The following is a 14200-nucleotide window of genomic DNA, read 5'->3' as shown; positions in this document are numbered from 1 at the left end:
ATATGAAATGTGTCTCAGACTTCTTGCTTAATGTTCTTCTCCATCCCCACCAACACTGTGAAGGTACATCCTCACCTCCAGAGGCACAGTGCACTTCCATTGACAGGGAATCTTCAATGCATTTGAACTAGAATTATTTTTAACAGCGATGTTGGAGAGAGTTTGCAGAAAATAAAGTTGTAATGAAGATTGGAGGCAAACCAAAATCCCCATAGCAATAGAAATCAACAATTAATGTACATCCTGCTCGGCATCAATTAATCAGGCAGAGAGTGGAATTGTCGATACTGACAATTATCACCACAATATTTGCTTTACGAATTGCTGAAGCAAACAGATTAATGCAAACAACATACCTGTCTTATCATGCATTGGAGGAGCCCCCTCATTAACTTCACAACACTCTGTGGAAACAAATACTCAGTTCAGATGGGTCATTGGTGAATGAGATAAACCATAAACCTAATAGTCCATAAACTGTCAAGGGATTTGATGGGGTTAGTAAAAGGAGCCTGAAATGAAAGGGCCCATACCACAGATACACCAGAATGCAACCAGGGCTTAAAGGGTTAAATTCAGAACAGGAGGGAATATTCTTAAAATTAGGGCCTAATCATTGATGAGCGAAATCGGGAAGTACTTGTACACACAATGGGTAGTGAATTTAGGAATTTCCTTCAGTAATCACAGAGCAAAGATAGATGAATAGAGTGATAAGATGTCATGAGGAACTAGGAGAAAGCTTCTTCTGAAAACATTTTTCATAAACATCATCATTTTATTAAAACACCCCGTTTACACGATCGGCCAACTGTTCTGCAAAAAGAATTTCTGAACTTTATTCTCTAATGTATCAAGATGACTATAACAAAAGGAAAAACTTTTCTACATAGTTAAAATATTAATCTGCAGATAAATAATTAATCCAAATGGGTGGCAGCACAGGCTTGAGGGGTGAAATCAGCAAAACTCTAATTCTGTCATTACTAACTTTTTGCCATCATTACCTTTTGTTGCTATGGCAAGAAATATTCATGTATAAATTATAAATTATTGTAAATCATTGTTACAAAAAGCGCACAAGAGCATGGTTTTTCAGTTCTTGGTAGTAATTTCTAGTTCAATTACTTTAATATCCTAACCTTTATACTCTTCAAGTCTCACTTCTACTAAGATTTGTCTCCCTTCTTACAAATCCTCCTCACAGCAGTTAACACTCATTATTAATTCCAGCACAGTGTCACAGTAATATAAATGCCTGTAAAACAAAACAGCTGGTCATTGACTTCAGGAAGCGGGGCAGAGCACATGCCTCTCTATAGTGTGCTGAGGTGGAGATGGTTGAGAGCTTTATGTTCCTACGTGTACACATCACCAATTGCCTGTCCTGGTCCAGCCACATAGATGCTATGGCCAAGAAAGCTCACTAGTGCCTCTACTTCTTCAGAAGGCTAAGGAAACTTGACTCTCCTCAATTTTTTTGATAGGTGCATCACAGCTTGGAATGCCAACTGCTCTGGCCAAGACCACAAGAAACTGCAGAAGGTTGTGGACACAGCCCAGTCCATCACAAATACCAGCCTCCTCTCCATTGACTCTGTCTACACTTCTCACTGCCTCGGGAAAGCAGCCAACATAATCAAAGACCCCTCCCACCCCAGATATTCTCTCTTCTCCTCCCTTCCATTGGGCAGAAGATACAAAAGCTTGAGAATATGCACCACCAAACTCAAGGACAGCTTGAAGACTCTTGAATGGACCTCTTGTATGATAAAAATGAACTCTTGACCTCACAATCTACCTCATCATGGCCCATGCATCTTATTGTCTACCTGCACTTTCCCTGTAACTGCAACACTACATTCTTCATTTTGATATTGCTTTTCCCTTTGTACTACCCCGATGTACTTATATTTTGAAATGACCTGCATGGATGACATGCAAAACAAAGTTTTTCACTGTATCTCAGTACACGTGACTATTATCAACCATTTACCAATTTCTTGTCACATATCAGTAATCACAGGTAAAATCAATAGCTTACCTAAAAATCTATATATACAACACTATTTGCATAAATCTTGTTCAGTACAGCCAATCCATTCCATAGATTTATAGAAGGAACTTCAAACTGAAAACAATCCTTGTTAATTTTAGTTTACCCATTCTAAACTCTGTCATTAAGTATTAATCAAAATTGATCAGTTTTTCTCTGTACAATAAATTACTGCTTGTTCCTTAGTGATTTATCAGTTGAAAGACTGAGTTGATGAATCACACAATCTATAACAGTTCCTAATCTGTAAGGAGTTAACTGTCCACATTGTTGGCGATATTTCATTGGTTCCGGCACCCTCCAATAAAGTGGAGAAACTGATTAAGGTCCCAATTTACCTGATGACCACCTGGCAAAACCCTGTACCAATGACAGCAGGAGTGTCCCTGTTCTGGTCCGCACCCAAGTGTCTGAGCAACATGACTGGCGGCGGCGCAGGGTGGAATACTTGGACATGGTAGTAAAGGGCACTGACAATGTGAGTCCCCATCCCAGTGAGGACCAGAAGCCCTGGGACAGGAGAAGTAAAAAATGGAATAGTAGACACACGTTCACAGGTTACTTGTTTGCATGATCACATCCATTAAATTCATTCTTGCAGTCCTCTTTCTAGTACAACATTTCTGACCTACTTCTTGGAACAGTCACTTCATCCGCATTCAAACATCTCACTTCTTCCAGTGACAAGCACTCTGCTCTATTTATGGTACACAGGCTATTTGAACCAACAGGGTAGAATTACTTCTTTGGCTGACCTCTTCCTTCTTAAAGGAATTGTTCCGATATTCTATAATGTATTACTGATACATTACACACCCTTTTCCTAACGGTTCAGTTTCTCAAAGTCACCCTTACCATAGAAGTACCAAAGTCAGTGGTCCAGTAGTTGGCTCTATCCCACCTCTGCAGCCTTACAGTTGTGTGTTCAAGCCAGGCTGAGGATGGGAATGTTGCATTGTTGTAGAAGCCGCCTTTTAAACAAGATGCTAAACTGAACCCCCACTTTACTCTGTACCAGATTGGCACACACTAGAAGAGCAACAGAGCCCCCAGAGACCTGGCTAACATTTATCTTCTAACTAGCACCATGAATGAGTACCTGGGATTCTCACATTGCTGTTTACGGGGCCTTGTCGAGATATTGAGGGAACTGGCATAGAAGAGGTCTGTCCACACTTCCCATTGCCTCAGAAAAGCAGCCAACCTAATCAAAGACCCCTCCCACCCCGGTCATTCTCTCTTCTCCCCCCTCCCATCAGGCAGAAGATACAAAGGCTTGAGAACACATACCACCAGGCTCAAGGACAGCTTCTATCCTACTGTTATAAGACTCTTGAACAGATCTCTTATACAATAATGATGAACTCTTGATCTCTCACTCTACTTTGTCATGGCCCTTGAACTTTATTTGTCTGTCTGCACTGCACTTTCTCTGTAACTGTAAAACTACATTCAGCATTCTGTTATTGTTTTCCTTTTGTACTACCTCAATGTACTTATGTATGGAATGATCTGTCTGGATGGCACACAAACAACAGCTTTTCACTGTACCTCAGGACATGAGACAATAATAAAGCAATTACCAATTAGATCAGCCATGGTCATATTGAATGGTGGAGCTGGTTGAGGGGCCGAGTGACCTACTCCTGCATCTATTTTCTTGTGCTCTTATTAAGTACGAAAACTCTCCTGCACTCTTGCATTGGTATTTCAGTGGCTACAAATTCCCAAAGTTACAATGATTATCGTGTGGGTAAATCTTTACGATGGCAGGATGCAATAAACTGACACCAGAAGCATCAGCAGTAGGGCCTCAGTTATTTATAATCTGCATCCATGGACAAAGGAACTGGTTGTAATGGACCCAAGTCTGCTGCTGAAACAAAGCCAGCTGGGAAATAAAGCTGCAAGAAGGACACAGGGAGGTTACAAAGGGAATGGGCAGGAAGGGCAGATGTGAAATGTGGAAGTAGAGGAAAGCAGATCATCTTTATTCAAATAAAAGGGAAAGTCTATAAGTATTAGTCAGAAGGAGTTGGGAATTTTTGAGTTATAAAGTTCATATGTAAGGAGAACAAGCAAACAAAGGAGATTGAGGGGTGATCTGATAGAGGTATATAAGATCATGAGGGGCAAAGGGTGAAAACACAGAGTCTTTTTCTCAGGTGGGGGGGGGGGGGGGTGTTAAAAACCAAGAAGGCATATGTTTAAGATCAGAGGTGAGAGATTTAAAAGGGACATCAGGGGCAGTTTCTTCACGCAAAGGATGGTGTGTATTTGGAATGAGCTGCCAGAAACAGTGGTTGAGACGGGCACATTAGCAACATTTAAAAGCCACGTAGATAAGTACATGAATAGGAGAAGTTTAGAGGGCTAGGGGCCAAACACGGGTAGATGGGACCAGCTCACTGGGCAACACAGTCGGCATGAACAAGTTAGGCCAAAGGGCTTGTTTCCATGCTGTATGACTCTATGACGCTAACTATAAAAGCAAATATTCTGTTAGGCTTTAAGTCAGAGGTTCAAGTATAAACTGAAGGAGGTCTTACTTCAATCTTATGCAACTTTAGTGAGGCCATGTATAGTTTTGGTCTCCTTACCCAAGGACCCATATGGAAGGAATGAAGCAAAGGTTCACAGGACAGCACCGTGGCACGAGAGGATGTCGGGTGAGGAGGGGTTGACTGAATGACCTGCATTCATTGCATCCGCATCACAAAACACAACTTTATTAAAGACACAAATTTCTTGAGGATGTCACATGGCAAGAGGCTGTGAGAAGGATCAAAATCATAGGGGTGATAACTCAGAATAAGGGACTGCTGCTGTCTGTAAGGAGTTTGTACGTTCTCCCCATGTGTCTGTGTGGGTTTCCTCCAGGTGCTCCAGTTTCCTCCCACATTCCAAAGACGTACAGGAGCTGAGGGCATGCTATGTTGGCACTGGAAGAGTGGTGACACTTGCGGAGTGCCCCCCAGCACATTCTCAATAACGCAAAGAGATTCATTTCACTGTGTGTTGCGATGTATGTGTGACTCATTAATAAATATCTTATCTTATCTTGGCCATTTGGGACTGAGATTTCTTCAGTCTGGAGAGTGGAAAAGCTGTGGAAATCTTCACATTAAACCTTCGTCATTAAGGACACTGAAGGCTGAAATTGATATAATCTGGGACACGACCACAGGAGGTGGAGACTGGGCGTGAAAGTAGAGGTGACCAGGATTCTGCAGTTATTGCTAAATTAGTTTATTATTGGCACATGTACCAAGGTACAGTGAAAAACTTTGTTTCACATGCCATCCACAGAGATCATTTCATCACATCAGTACATCGAGGTAGTACAAGAGAAAACAACAACAGAATGTGGAATATAGTATTACAGTTACAGAGAAAGTGCAGTGCAGGCAGACAATAAGGTGCAAGGGCCAAGACGAGGTAGGCTACGAGATCAAGAGTCCATCTTATCATACTAGGAGACCGTTCAATAGTCTTATAACAGTGGAATAGAAGCTGTCCTTGAGCCTGGTGGTATGTGCTTTCCGGCTTTTGTACCTTACTTCTTCACTGTTAGCTGTGGTCAACCCTCCTCACTCTACAGTTCCTCTCTTTCTTCCTATTCAGAGAACATTACACCAAGTTTCAACAGGTAGGAGTGGATAACCTCCAACAGCCCCACAACTTTGGATCCAACTACCACAAGGTACTTGATGCCACATGGACTAACCTGCCACCCTGTAAAGAAACAATTCAAGTTGGAGAAGTCGAGTTCTGGTAACTAATGTGACTGGTGGAAAAGTCTCTCAGTATAGCACTGCTCTCTCCACTGAATATCCCTGACATGGTCAGGAACATGATATTCTGTATCACATTGGCACAGACTGGCAGAAGAGCAACGGAGCCCCCAATAAACTTGAGCTGTGACAGGGTCCTCATCGTAACCCGATAGTTGATGCGGCACCAAAACATTTGTTCATTAATTGATCTCGTACTTTAATACATTCATTACTAATATACCCATCACTAATATAGAGTTTCCATAAGACCATAAGATATAGGAGCAAAATTAGGCCATTTGGCCTATCGAGTCTGCTCCGCCATTCAATCATAGCTGATATTTTTCCAACCCCATTCTCCTGCCTTCTCCCCATTACCCTTAAGCCCCTCACTAATCAAGAACCTATCTGAATACTGAAGAGAAACTTGCATTTATGTGGCACCCTTCACAAGCTTACCATTATACAAAGTGGTAATGTAGGAGATGCGGCAGACAATGTGATAATGAGCCCCCACTGGGGATGAGGTAGTGTCTGGACAATCTGTGTTGGTGATGTTGAAGGGTATAACTACTGGGCAGGACTAGGGTAAACTCCCAGCTCTTCTTTCAAAATAATTCACCCGAGGGAAGATTCAAGCTTTTCCACAATTGCTAGAGCAAGCCTTCCTAGTATCATTTCACCCTGGGTTGCCTATCCACTCTTCTATACAATGGCAGGAAATAACTTCATGGTGCAGAACAACTGAATGAATTTCAATTGGACAACCAAACCTCTGAAATATTTACCATGAACGGTACTGGCAAAAATGAGAATAATGTTCATAATTCCAATAGATACAATTCTCACACACCAAGGATCTGAAAGTAGTGTTGTTCCTTGACCATATTAACACCAATTATACCTTCTATGAAAGGCATTCATTGAAAGCCATGCTGCCTGAAGGCATGAATTTATTGGCATTGGGTTTGGGGAGGAAATGAACTATACATCAAGATGTCATTTCCTATTTCTCTTTCATCATTTCCTTTCTCACCATAACTAACCTGCTCGAGTTCATAAGCTTTGGCCTTATCTTCATCTCTGTCTGCGTTCTTGCGGTATGCTAATCCCAGGCCCCAGATAGCCAGAATGCTGTACACGTTATCTCGCACCCAGGCGTCCTTCTGATCCACACTGGCTGGCAACAGTCCTGTGACTGGGTTCTGAAAATAAAAGTGAATTAATTAAGAGAACTACATTGAGCCATCTCTTTCATCAGATTTATCTTAAAAGTGCCTTAAAATGTTCAAGTGTTAAATGTTGGACAGTGGGTGTCGTGCTGAAGTTACAGGAAGGCAGCCAGGGTTCTGAAGCATCATTCCAGAGACATCAGTTCAAAACACACCATCTGGGCAGCAGGGAGTTTAAAGTCAAACAAATCATAAATTAATTGGGGAAAAGAGTCTCAGAATAAGAAACCATATGTAAAAACACATCTGAATCAAGACCTGCCATCTCTACTCAGTCTGGCCTATATGTATCTCCAGGCTCACTGATGCGTTTGACTCTTAACACTTCTGCAGTTCAGGAGATGGACAACAAATGCACACATTCCCAGCAATGTCCACATCCAACAAATAATATTTAAAAACATCAGTTTTTATGGATGTACCATAGAAAGCACCCTATCTGGATGCATCACATCTTGGTATGGCAACTTCTCTGCCCAAGACCGCAAGAAACCACAGAGAGTTGTAGACACAGCTCAGCACATTACAGAAACCAGCCTCCCCTCCATGGACTCTTGTCTACACTTCTTGCTGCCTTGGTAACAGAGCCAGCATAATCAAAGACCCCACCCACCTCGGACATTCTCTCTTCTCCCCCCTCCCATCAGGTAGAAGATACTAAAGCCTGAAAGCACGTACCACCAGGCTCAAGAACAGCTTCTATCCCACTGTTATAAGATATTGAATGGTCCTCAAGTATGATAAGATGGACTCTCACAACCTACCTCACTATGGCCTTGCACCTTATTGTCTACCTGCACTGCACTTTCTCTGTAACTATAACACTATATTCTGTATTCTGTTATTCTTTCCCCTTGTACTTAACTGCTGTAAAAAAAATCTGTATAGACTGCATGCAAAACAAAGTTTTTCACTGTATCCCAGTACACATGACAATAATAAACCAATTTACCATTTATAGCAACTGAACTACAATTCTCATATCATACTGAAATCTGCCTACACTGCACTTTCTCTGTAACAGTATATTCTGCATTCTGTTATTGCTTTTCCCCTTGGACTATCTCGACATACTTATATATGAAGTGATCTGTCTGGATGGCATGCAAACAAAGTTTGTCACTGTATCTCCGTAGATGTGACAATAATAAACTAATTACCAATACTTCATATTTTCTTATAACTCATGAGGCCATTCAGCCCAATATCTGTACCAGTACTGTGCAAGATCAATCCAACTAGTCCCACTCTCTCTTCAGAGCCCTGCAAACTCTTTACTTCCAGAAGATTACCCAGCTCCCTTTACAGCACTACAATGAAACTGCCTCCAGTATTGCACCTGTTAATGCATTCCAGACCCCAACCACTTGCTGTGTATAAAGCTTTTCCTCAGCTCACTTTTGGATCTTTTTACCAATAATCTTTAGTCAATGTCCTCCAGGCCAATGAGCATAGCTTCTCTATCCACTCTCTCTGGACCCTTCATGATTTTAAGTATCTCTATCAGAATCCTTCACAACTTCCTCAGTCCCAAGAACAGTCCCAGCTTCTCCACTCTCTCCATGTAATTGAAGTCCCTCATCCCTGGGATCATTTTGGCAAATCTCTTCTGCACCCTCTCAGAATCCTTCATATCATCCCTACAGTGAGGCCCAGAATTGGACACCAAACTCCAGCTGTGGCCAAATTAGTGTTTTATAAAAGTTCATCATGACTTCCTTGCTCTTGTACTAGACAGATTAGACAGTCAGAACCTTTTTCCCAGGGTAGACATGTCAAATACTAGAGGACATGCACTTAAGGTGAGAGGGGGAAAGTTTAAAGGTGATGTGTGGGGCAAGTTTTTCTTACACAGAGTGGTGGGTGCCTGGAATGGGCTGCCGGGGGAGTGATAGAAGAAGATATGATAGTGGTGTTTAAGAGGTTGTTAGATAGACACATGAATATGGAGGGAATGGAGGGATATGGATCATGTACAGGCAGAAGAGATTTAGTTGAACTTGGGCAATCTGCACGTTCAGTGCAGATATCATGGGCCGAAGGGCCTGTTCCTATGCTGTACTGTTTTATATTGTCTATGCCTCTATTTATCAATCCCAGGATGCCATATGCTTATTAACGACTTTCTCAACGTGTCCTTTTCCCTTTCAACAAATTATGTCCACTGTCCTTCTTGGGCTCTTCAGTTTATCAGTTTCCAAAACTAGTCCTTCTTCAATTGAGCGATATTACATTAGAGTGGTACTTACACTTTTCCAATGCTGAACTGAAATGTATATGTCTATGATCATCCCCCCAGTCACTCCACTCCACATTCCCTGGCTCCAGGTATGATCCAGTGTGCACAGGACAGAGTACACACCATATCTACGATGGTACACCACCTTCAAACAGTAAGGTGGAGTGGCTAAACCATCGAACAACATGAGCATCTATTAGACAGGATCAGGTATAATGAGAAAAGATCCCACTTCTGGGGTATGGGTTCCAATCCCAATCTGTGCCCTTTCTCACGTTGCTCAGGTTCCTGAAGGCAGGTACTCCCAAAGTTCCACCATTCCTTTTCTCAGGTTAGTTGGAAAGGCTCAGGTAGCAGAATAAACTGTCTATAACAAACAACAATACCCAAAAAATGTTCAGACTTGCCTCTTGTTCTGGGTTCCACTGGATGTCTCCACAAGTCCATTGGTTTGAGGATGGCACAGGGAGTGTTAGACTGAGTAAACAGCTGGTGACAAAGGCCTGTAAATCCATTCAGACACAATCTCTTTTGTATCCCTAGTCTTGTGCTGCACAGTGGCACAGCTGACAAGAGCTGCTGTCTCACAGCTCCAGACACCCAAGTTCAATGCTGACCTCTGGCACTATCTATGTGGAGTTTGCACGTTGTCCCTGTGATCGTGTGAGTTTCCCCAGGGTTTCCTCCCACATCCCAAAGATAAGCGGGTTGGTAAGTTAAATGGCCACTGTAAATTACCCCTATTATGTGGGGGAGTGGCAGAATATGGGGTGAATGGGGCTGGATTTGATGAGAATGTGGGGAGAATAAAATGGGTTAGTGTAGGATTAGCGTAAATGGGTGGTTGATTGTCAGAATGGACACAAAGGGCCTGTTTCCGTAATGCATCTCTCTAATAAATTCAGCTCTATCTTGGAGACTGTTTGTTAGCAGAATTGCCTGGGGACACTGTATTACACAGTGAATGGCCATTAAAACCTGATCGGTACATTTTGACCTTCTTGGCAATTCCAGCTCATTAAATCTTTCCCCAGTGTGTTTTTTTGACTCAGAGAGTGTGGATGCCTGGAATGCGTTGCCTGATAGGGTAGTGGAGACAAATTAATTGGGGGCTTTTTAAGAGGGGCTTGGATGGGCACATGAAGGAGACGAAAATGGAGGGATATGGGCATCCTGTAGGTAGGAGGGATTAGCTATGAAGGCACAACATTCTGGGCCGAAGGGCCTGTTCTGTTCTGTTCTACGTTCTACTTCTCTGCACCCTGCCATTGACTGACTATCCCCTGCCTCACTGTATTTTCCACCCATTTCAGGCAACGCATTCCAGGCATCCACTACCCTCTGAGTGAAAAAACCAGTGAGGAAAGATTTAATGAACTGGAGTTGCCAATGAGGTCAAAATGAGAGTACTGATTAGGCTTTTAATAGCCATTCACTGTGTCCCCAGGTAATTCTCCCACTGTACATTCTCCCAATGTAGAATCTCACTCTCTGCTTCCTGCCCAGGTTCAATTTATTATCCATTCTGTACCAGACCCTTTAATCTCATGCAACTCTGATCTGCACGTTACACAACACCTCAGCCTCCCAGCCTCCTCCTCGCTAGTGTGCCAAATACGTTTTTCACCTCCCTACCTGTGATGTCGCTTTCAGCGAACTATGCACTTGCACTCCTAGGTCCCTCTGTTCCATAACACTCCCCAGGGCCCTACTGCACTCCCCAGGGCCCTACTGTACAAATCCTACCCTGGTTTGATCTCCCAAAATGCAATAACCTTGCATTTATCTGGATTGAAAGCCATTTGCCAATCATCAATCCACTTACCCAGCTGATCAAGATCCCCCTGTAATTTTTCATAACATTCTACACTGTCTACAACACCACCTATCACCTGCAAACTTACTAAACATGTCTTGTACATTCACATGCAAATCATTTATATAAATTACAAAAAAACAAAGGTCCCAGCACCGACCCCTGTGGTACACCACTAAACACAGGCCTCCAGTCTGAGAAACAACTCTCAACCAGAGTGACTCAGTGTGCTAACACTGTCTTTATGAACCTCACTGAGCAGGCCTTCAAGGACTGAAAAAAGTACAGAAGTTCTCGTCTTACTCTTGCTGGTCTGAGTGAATCGCATGCGAGGCTGCTTTTCACAATCACATCAAACAATATCAGTCACACCTCAAGGTTTAGCTGTTTGCACATCTACAACCTAAGGTGTATGACTCTTTATTAATGGCACAATGACTTTATTTGAAGCTCCATAAGTGCAGAATGATGTAGACACTTAATTCTGCTCATCGCTCACACACAAGGCAGTGTGGAGAAAGGTCATGCCCCCAAGCACACACCACTCTGCATCTTTCTCCATGAATGGCTATCGACCCAAAACATTAACTGTTTCTCTCTCCAGGGACACTGCCTGACCTGGTGAACATTTCCAGATTTCCTTGTTCCAAGGTTTCCAGTATCTGTAGTGTTTGGAGCAGTAAACAATGTGCTGGAGGAACTATCGACATTTCGGGTCGAAACCCTGCATCAATCTCTGCCTCAGTGACTTGGCCTCCACAGCCCTCTGTGGCAACGAATTCCACAGATTCACCATCCTCTGGCTGAAGAAATTCTTCCTCATCTCAGTTCTAAAGGGACATCCCTTTGTTCTGAGACTTTGTCCTCATTATGTGTTGTTACATTTATTTTGTTTATTTCGCACATGTAAGTTATCTATAACTTATATTAATTTAACATTGTTACCTTATGTCTGCCCTCGTCTTGTAATGTGCTGTGCTGCTGCTGCTGCAAAAAAGCTAATTTTTGCAGCATTTATACCCTGTGTATGTATATGCCTTTGGCAACAATAAACTTGAACTTGATTTGGATTATGTCAAAGGACATTGACAATTTTTGTGAGCCCTTTGGATTTTTATCTAAAATACAACCAGAACCAGGAAGTTATGTGAGTTTTAATACCTTTCCTCCTCAGAGCTGACCTCTCCCAGCACACCCTACCCACAACTTGGAATCTCAAACTTTGCTTCACCTCCTCCTTCCCAGCTCCCAGTGATAGCCCTCGATATCATACATCGCTTCTCAGTAACAGTGTCTGAGTAGTTTAGAACTCTGTGTGCAATGCTGATGGAAGTGACAGGAATCGGAGCCTGGTCCCTCCACCTCTCTCAGACTGGATTTAAATCACCTTGCAGTCACACAAGCATCAACATGAACAGTCAGACTCCCACCTGGTGACACAAGATGGTCCTCTGCACCAACCTCGCGTACCCATCCAACCGGACGCCAGAGTTACTTCTGCTCCTCATGGTGACCAGTGCAGACCACTATTAAATGTGGCTAGTTGTGTCTACTATTGATTGGCAGTAACCTGTTTACCAGCAGTGTCCACAATTGACCGGCAGTAAGCAGCGTAGATGAGCAATGCCAATTATTGACCAGCAGAAACCAATGTTGACTAGCAGCACCCGTGGTTGACTTGCTGTAAACAGTGCAGCTCAGTGATGCCTACTATTGGCCAGCAGTAACCAGGGTAGTCCAGCAGTAACCAGGGTAGTCCAGCAATGCCTTCTGTTGACCAGCAGTAACCAATGTAGATCAACTCTGCTGATTATTGACCAGCATGAAGAGTGAACCATCCAGGAGTCTCAGCAGCTCATGGACTCATCGCTGAGTTCTGACGTGTCCAACCTGTCGATAGAAAAGTTCAACGTCATCCAATGCCATGAAGACACACAGTGAGACACTCATGGGGGGTGGGGGGAGAGAGAGAGAGACACACACACACACAGGCACAAGCACACCGAACGAGAGAGAGAGAGAGAGAGATACACACACACCTTCACAGAGAGAAAGACTCACAGGCGCACACACAAACACGCACCCTCAGACAAACAAAGATACACACATACAGAGCCACGAATACTCAGTCAGAGACAAGTCCTAGGCGCGGGAGCCCGGGCTTTCCTGCTTTCGCTCTCGATCTGGCCGTGGACTGGGCCTGACCCGATCCGCGGCTCCACCCTCCCTCCTCCGGCCCACTCGCCGCACCCGGCCAGCGGCCCCGTCCGTGCCCCGGGCCGGCTGAGGCAGCAGAGCGGAGTAGCGCGTCGCTGGCGCAGGGAGCGGGCCGGGCTGGGCTCCGCCGCTCCACAGGCTGGGGCATCTCACCAGTGGCCAGGCTCTCCGTACACCGGCAGCAGCACGTCTCCGGCAGCCCGGTGTGGGGGAAGTGGCCCTCTGCAGTCCTCCGGGGAGCTGCGTGTGGACGATGAACCCCTCCCGCCGTGACCCAGAGAACGGGCGATTCACCCGCATCCACAGCCAGTGTGCGTACAGCGACCGGGAGGGGGCTGCAACAGAGACTAAACGCTGCAAATGCTGTGTCAGACAGTCATACAGCAAGGAAACAGGTCCTTCGGCCCAACGTCTTCGTGCTAGCCCATCTGAGCTAGTCCTATTTGCCTGTGTTTGACCCATATCCCTCTGAACCTTTCTTATCCATGTACCTGTCCAAATGTCTTTTAAACGTTGGCATTGTACTTGGCTCAACTACTTTCTCTGGCAGTTTTTCTGATATACCCACCACACTCTGCATGAAGAAGTTGCCCCTCAGGTCCCTTTCAAATCTTTCCCCTCTCTCCTTAAGTCTATGCCTTATAGTTTTTGATTTCCTTTCCTGGGGAAAAAAGACTCTGTGTATTCACCCTATCTATGCCCCTCACGATTTTATACACCTGTACAAGGTCACCCCTCAGCCTCCCATGCTCCAAGGAATAAAGCCCTAGCCTGCCCAGCCTCTCCCTATAACCCAGTCCCTCGAGTCCTGGCAACATTCTTGTAAGTCTTCTCTGCACTCTTTCCAGTGTTGTCATTTTCTGA

General features: G+C 44.0%; 1 protein-coding gene across 2 annotated transcripts in view; it reads right to left on the bottom strand.

Annotated features, from left to right (window-relative positions):
* LOC127569040 (phosphorylase b kinase regulatory subunit alpha, liver isoform-like) overlaps window positions 1–13655 on the bottom strand; it is an 84328-nt gene extending 70673 nt beyond the window's left edge. Inside the window, exons 1-4 of one of the 2 annotated variants that reach the window (XM_052013302.1) lie at window positions 13490–13655; window positions 12550–13009; window positions 6879–7037; window positions 357–404 (exon numbers count right to left, since the gene is read on the bottom strand). In XM_052013302.1, the coding sequence (XP_051869262.1) occupies window positions 357–404; window positions 6879–7037; window positions 12550–12627 (285 nt within the window). In that variant the 5' untranslated portion in view covers window positions 12628–13009; window positions 13490–13655. Of the gene's footprint in view, window positions 1–356; window positions 405–6878; window positions 7038–12549; window positions 13010–13226; window positions 13459–13489 lie in introns of those variants that run through there. The other variant, XM_052013303.1, reaches the window with a different exon arrangement.
* Between the last annotated feature and the right edge of the window lie 545 nt (window positions 13656–14200).

This window comes from Pristis pectinata, chromosome 4 (assembly GCF_009764475.1).
Source record: "Pristis pectinata isolate sPriPec2 chromosome 4, sPriPec2.1.pri, whole genome shotgun sequence".
Lineage (NCBI taxonomy): Eukaryota > Metazoa > Chordata > Chondrichthyes > Rhinopristiformes > Pristidae > Pristis > Pristis pectinata.
The sequence above is the reverse complement of the archived record's forward strand: the minus strand, read 5'-3'. Positions and strand labels throughout refer to the sequence as shown.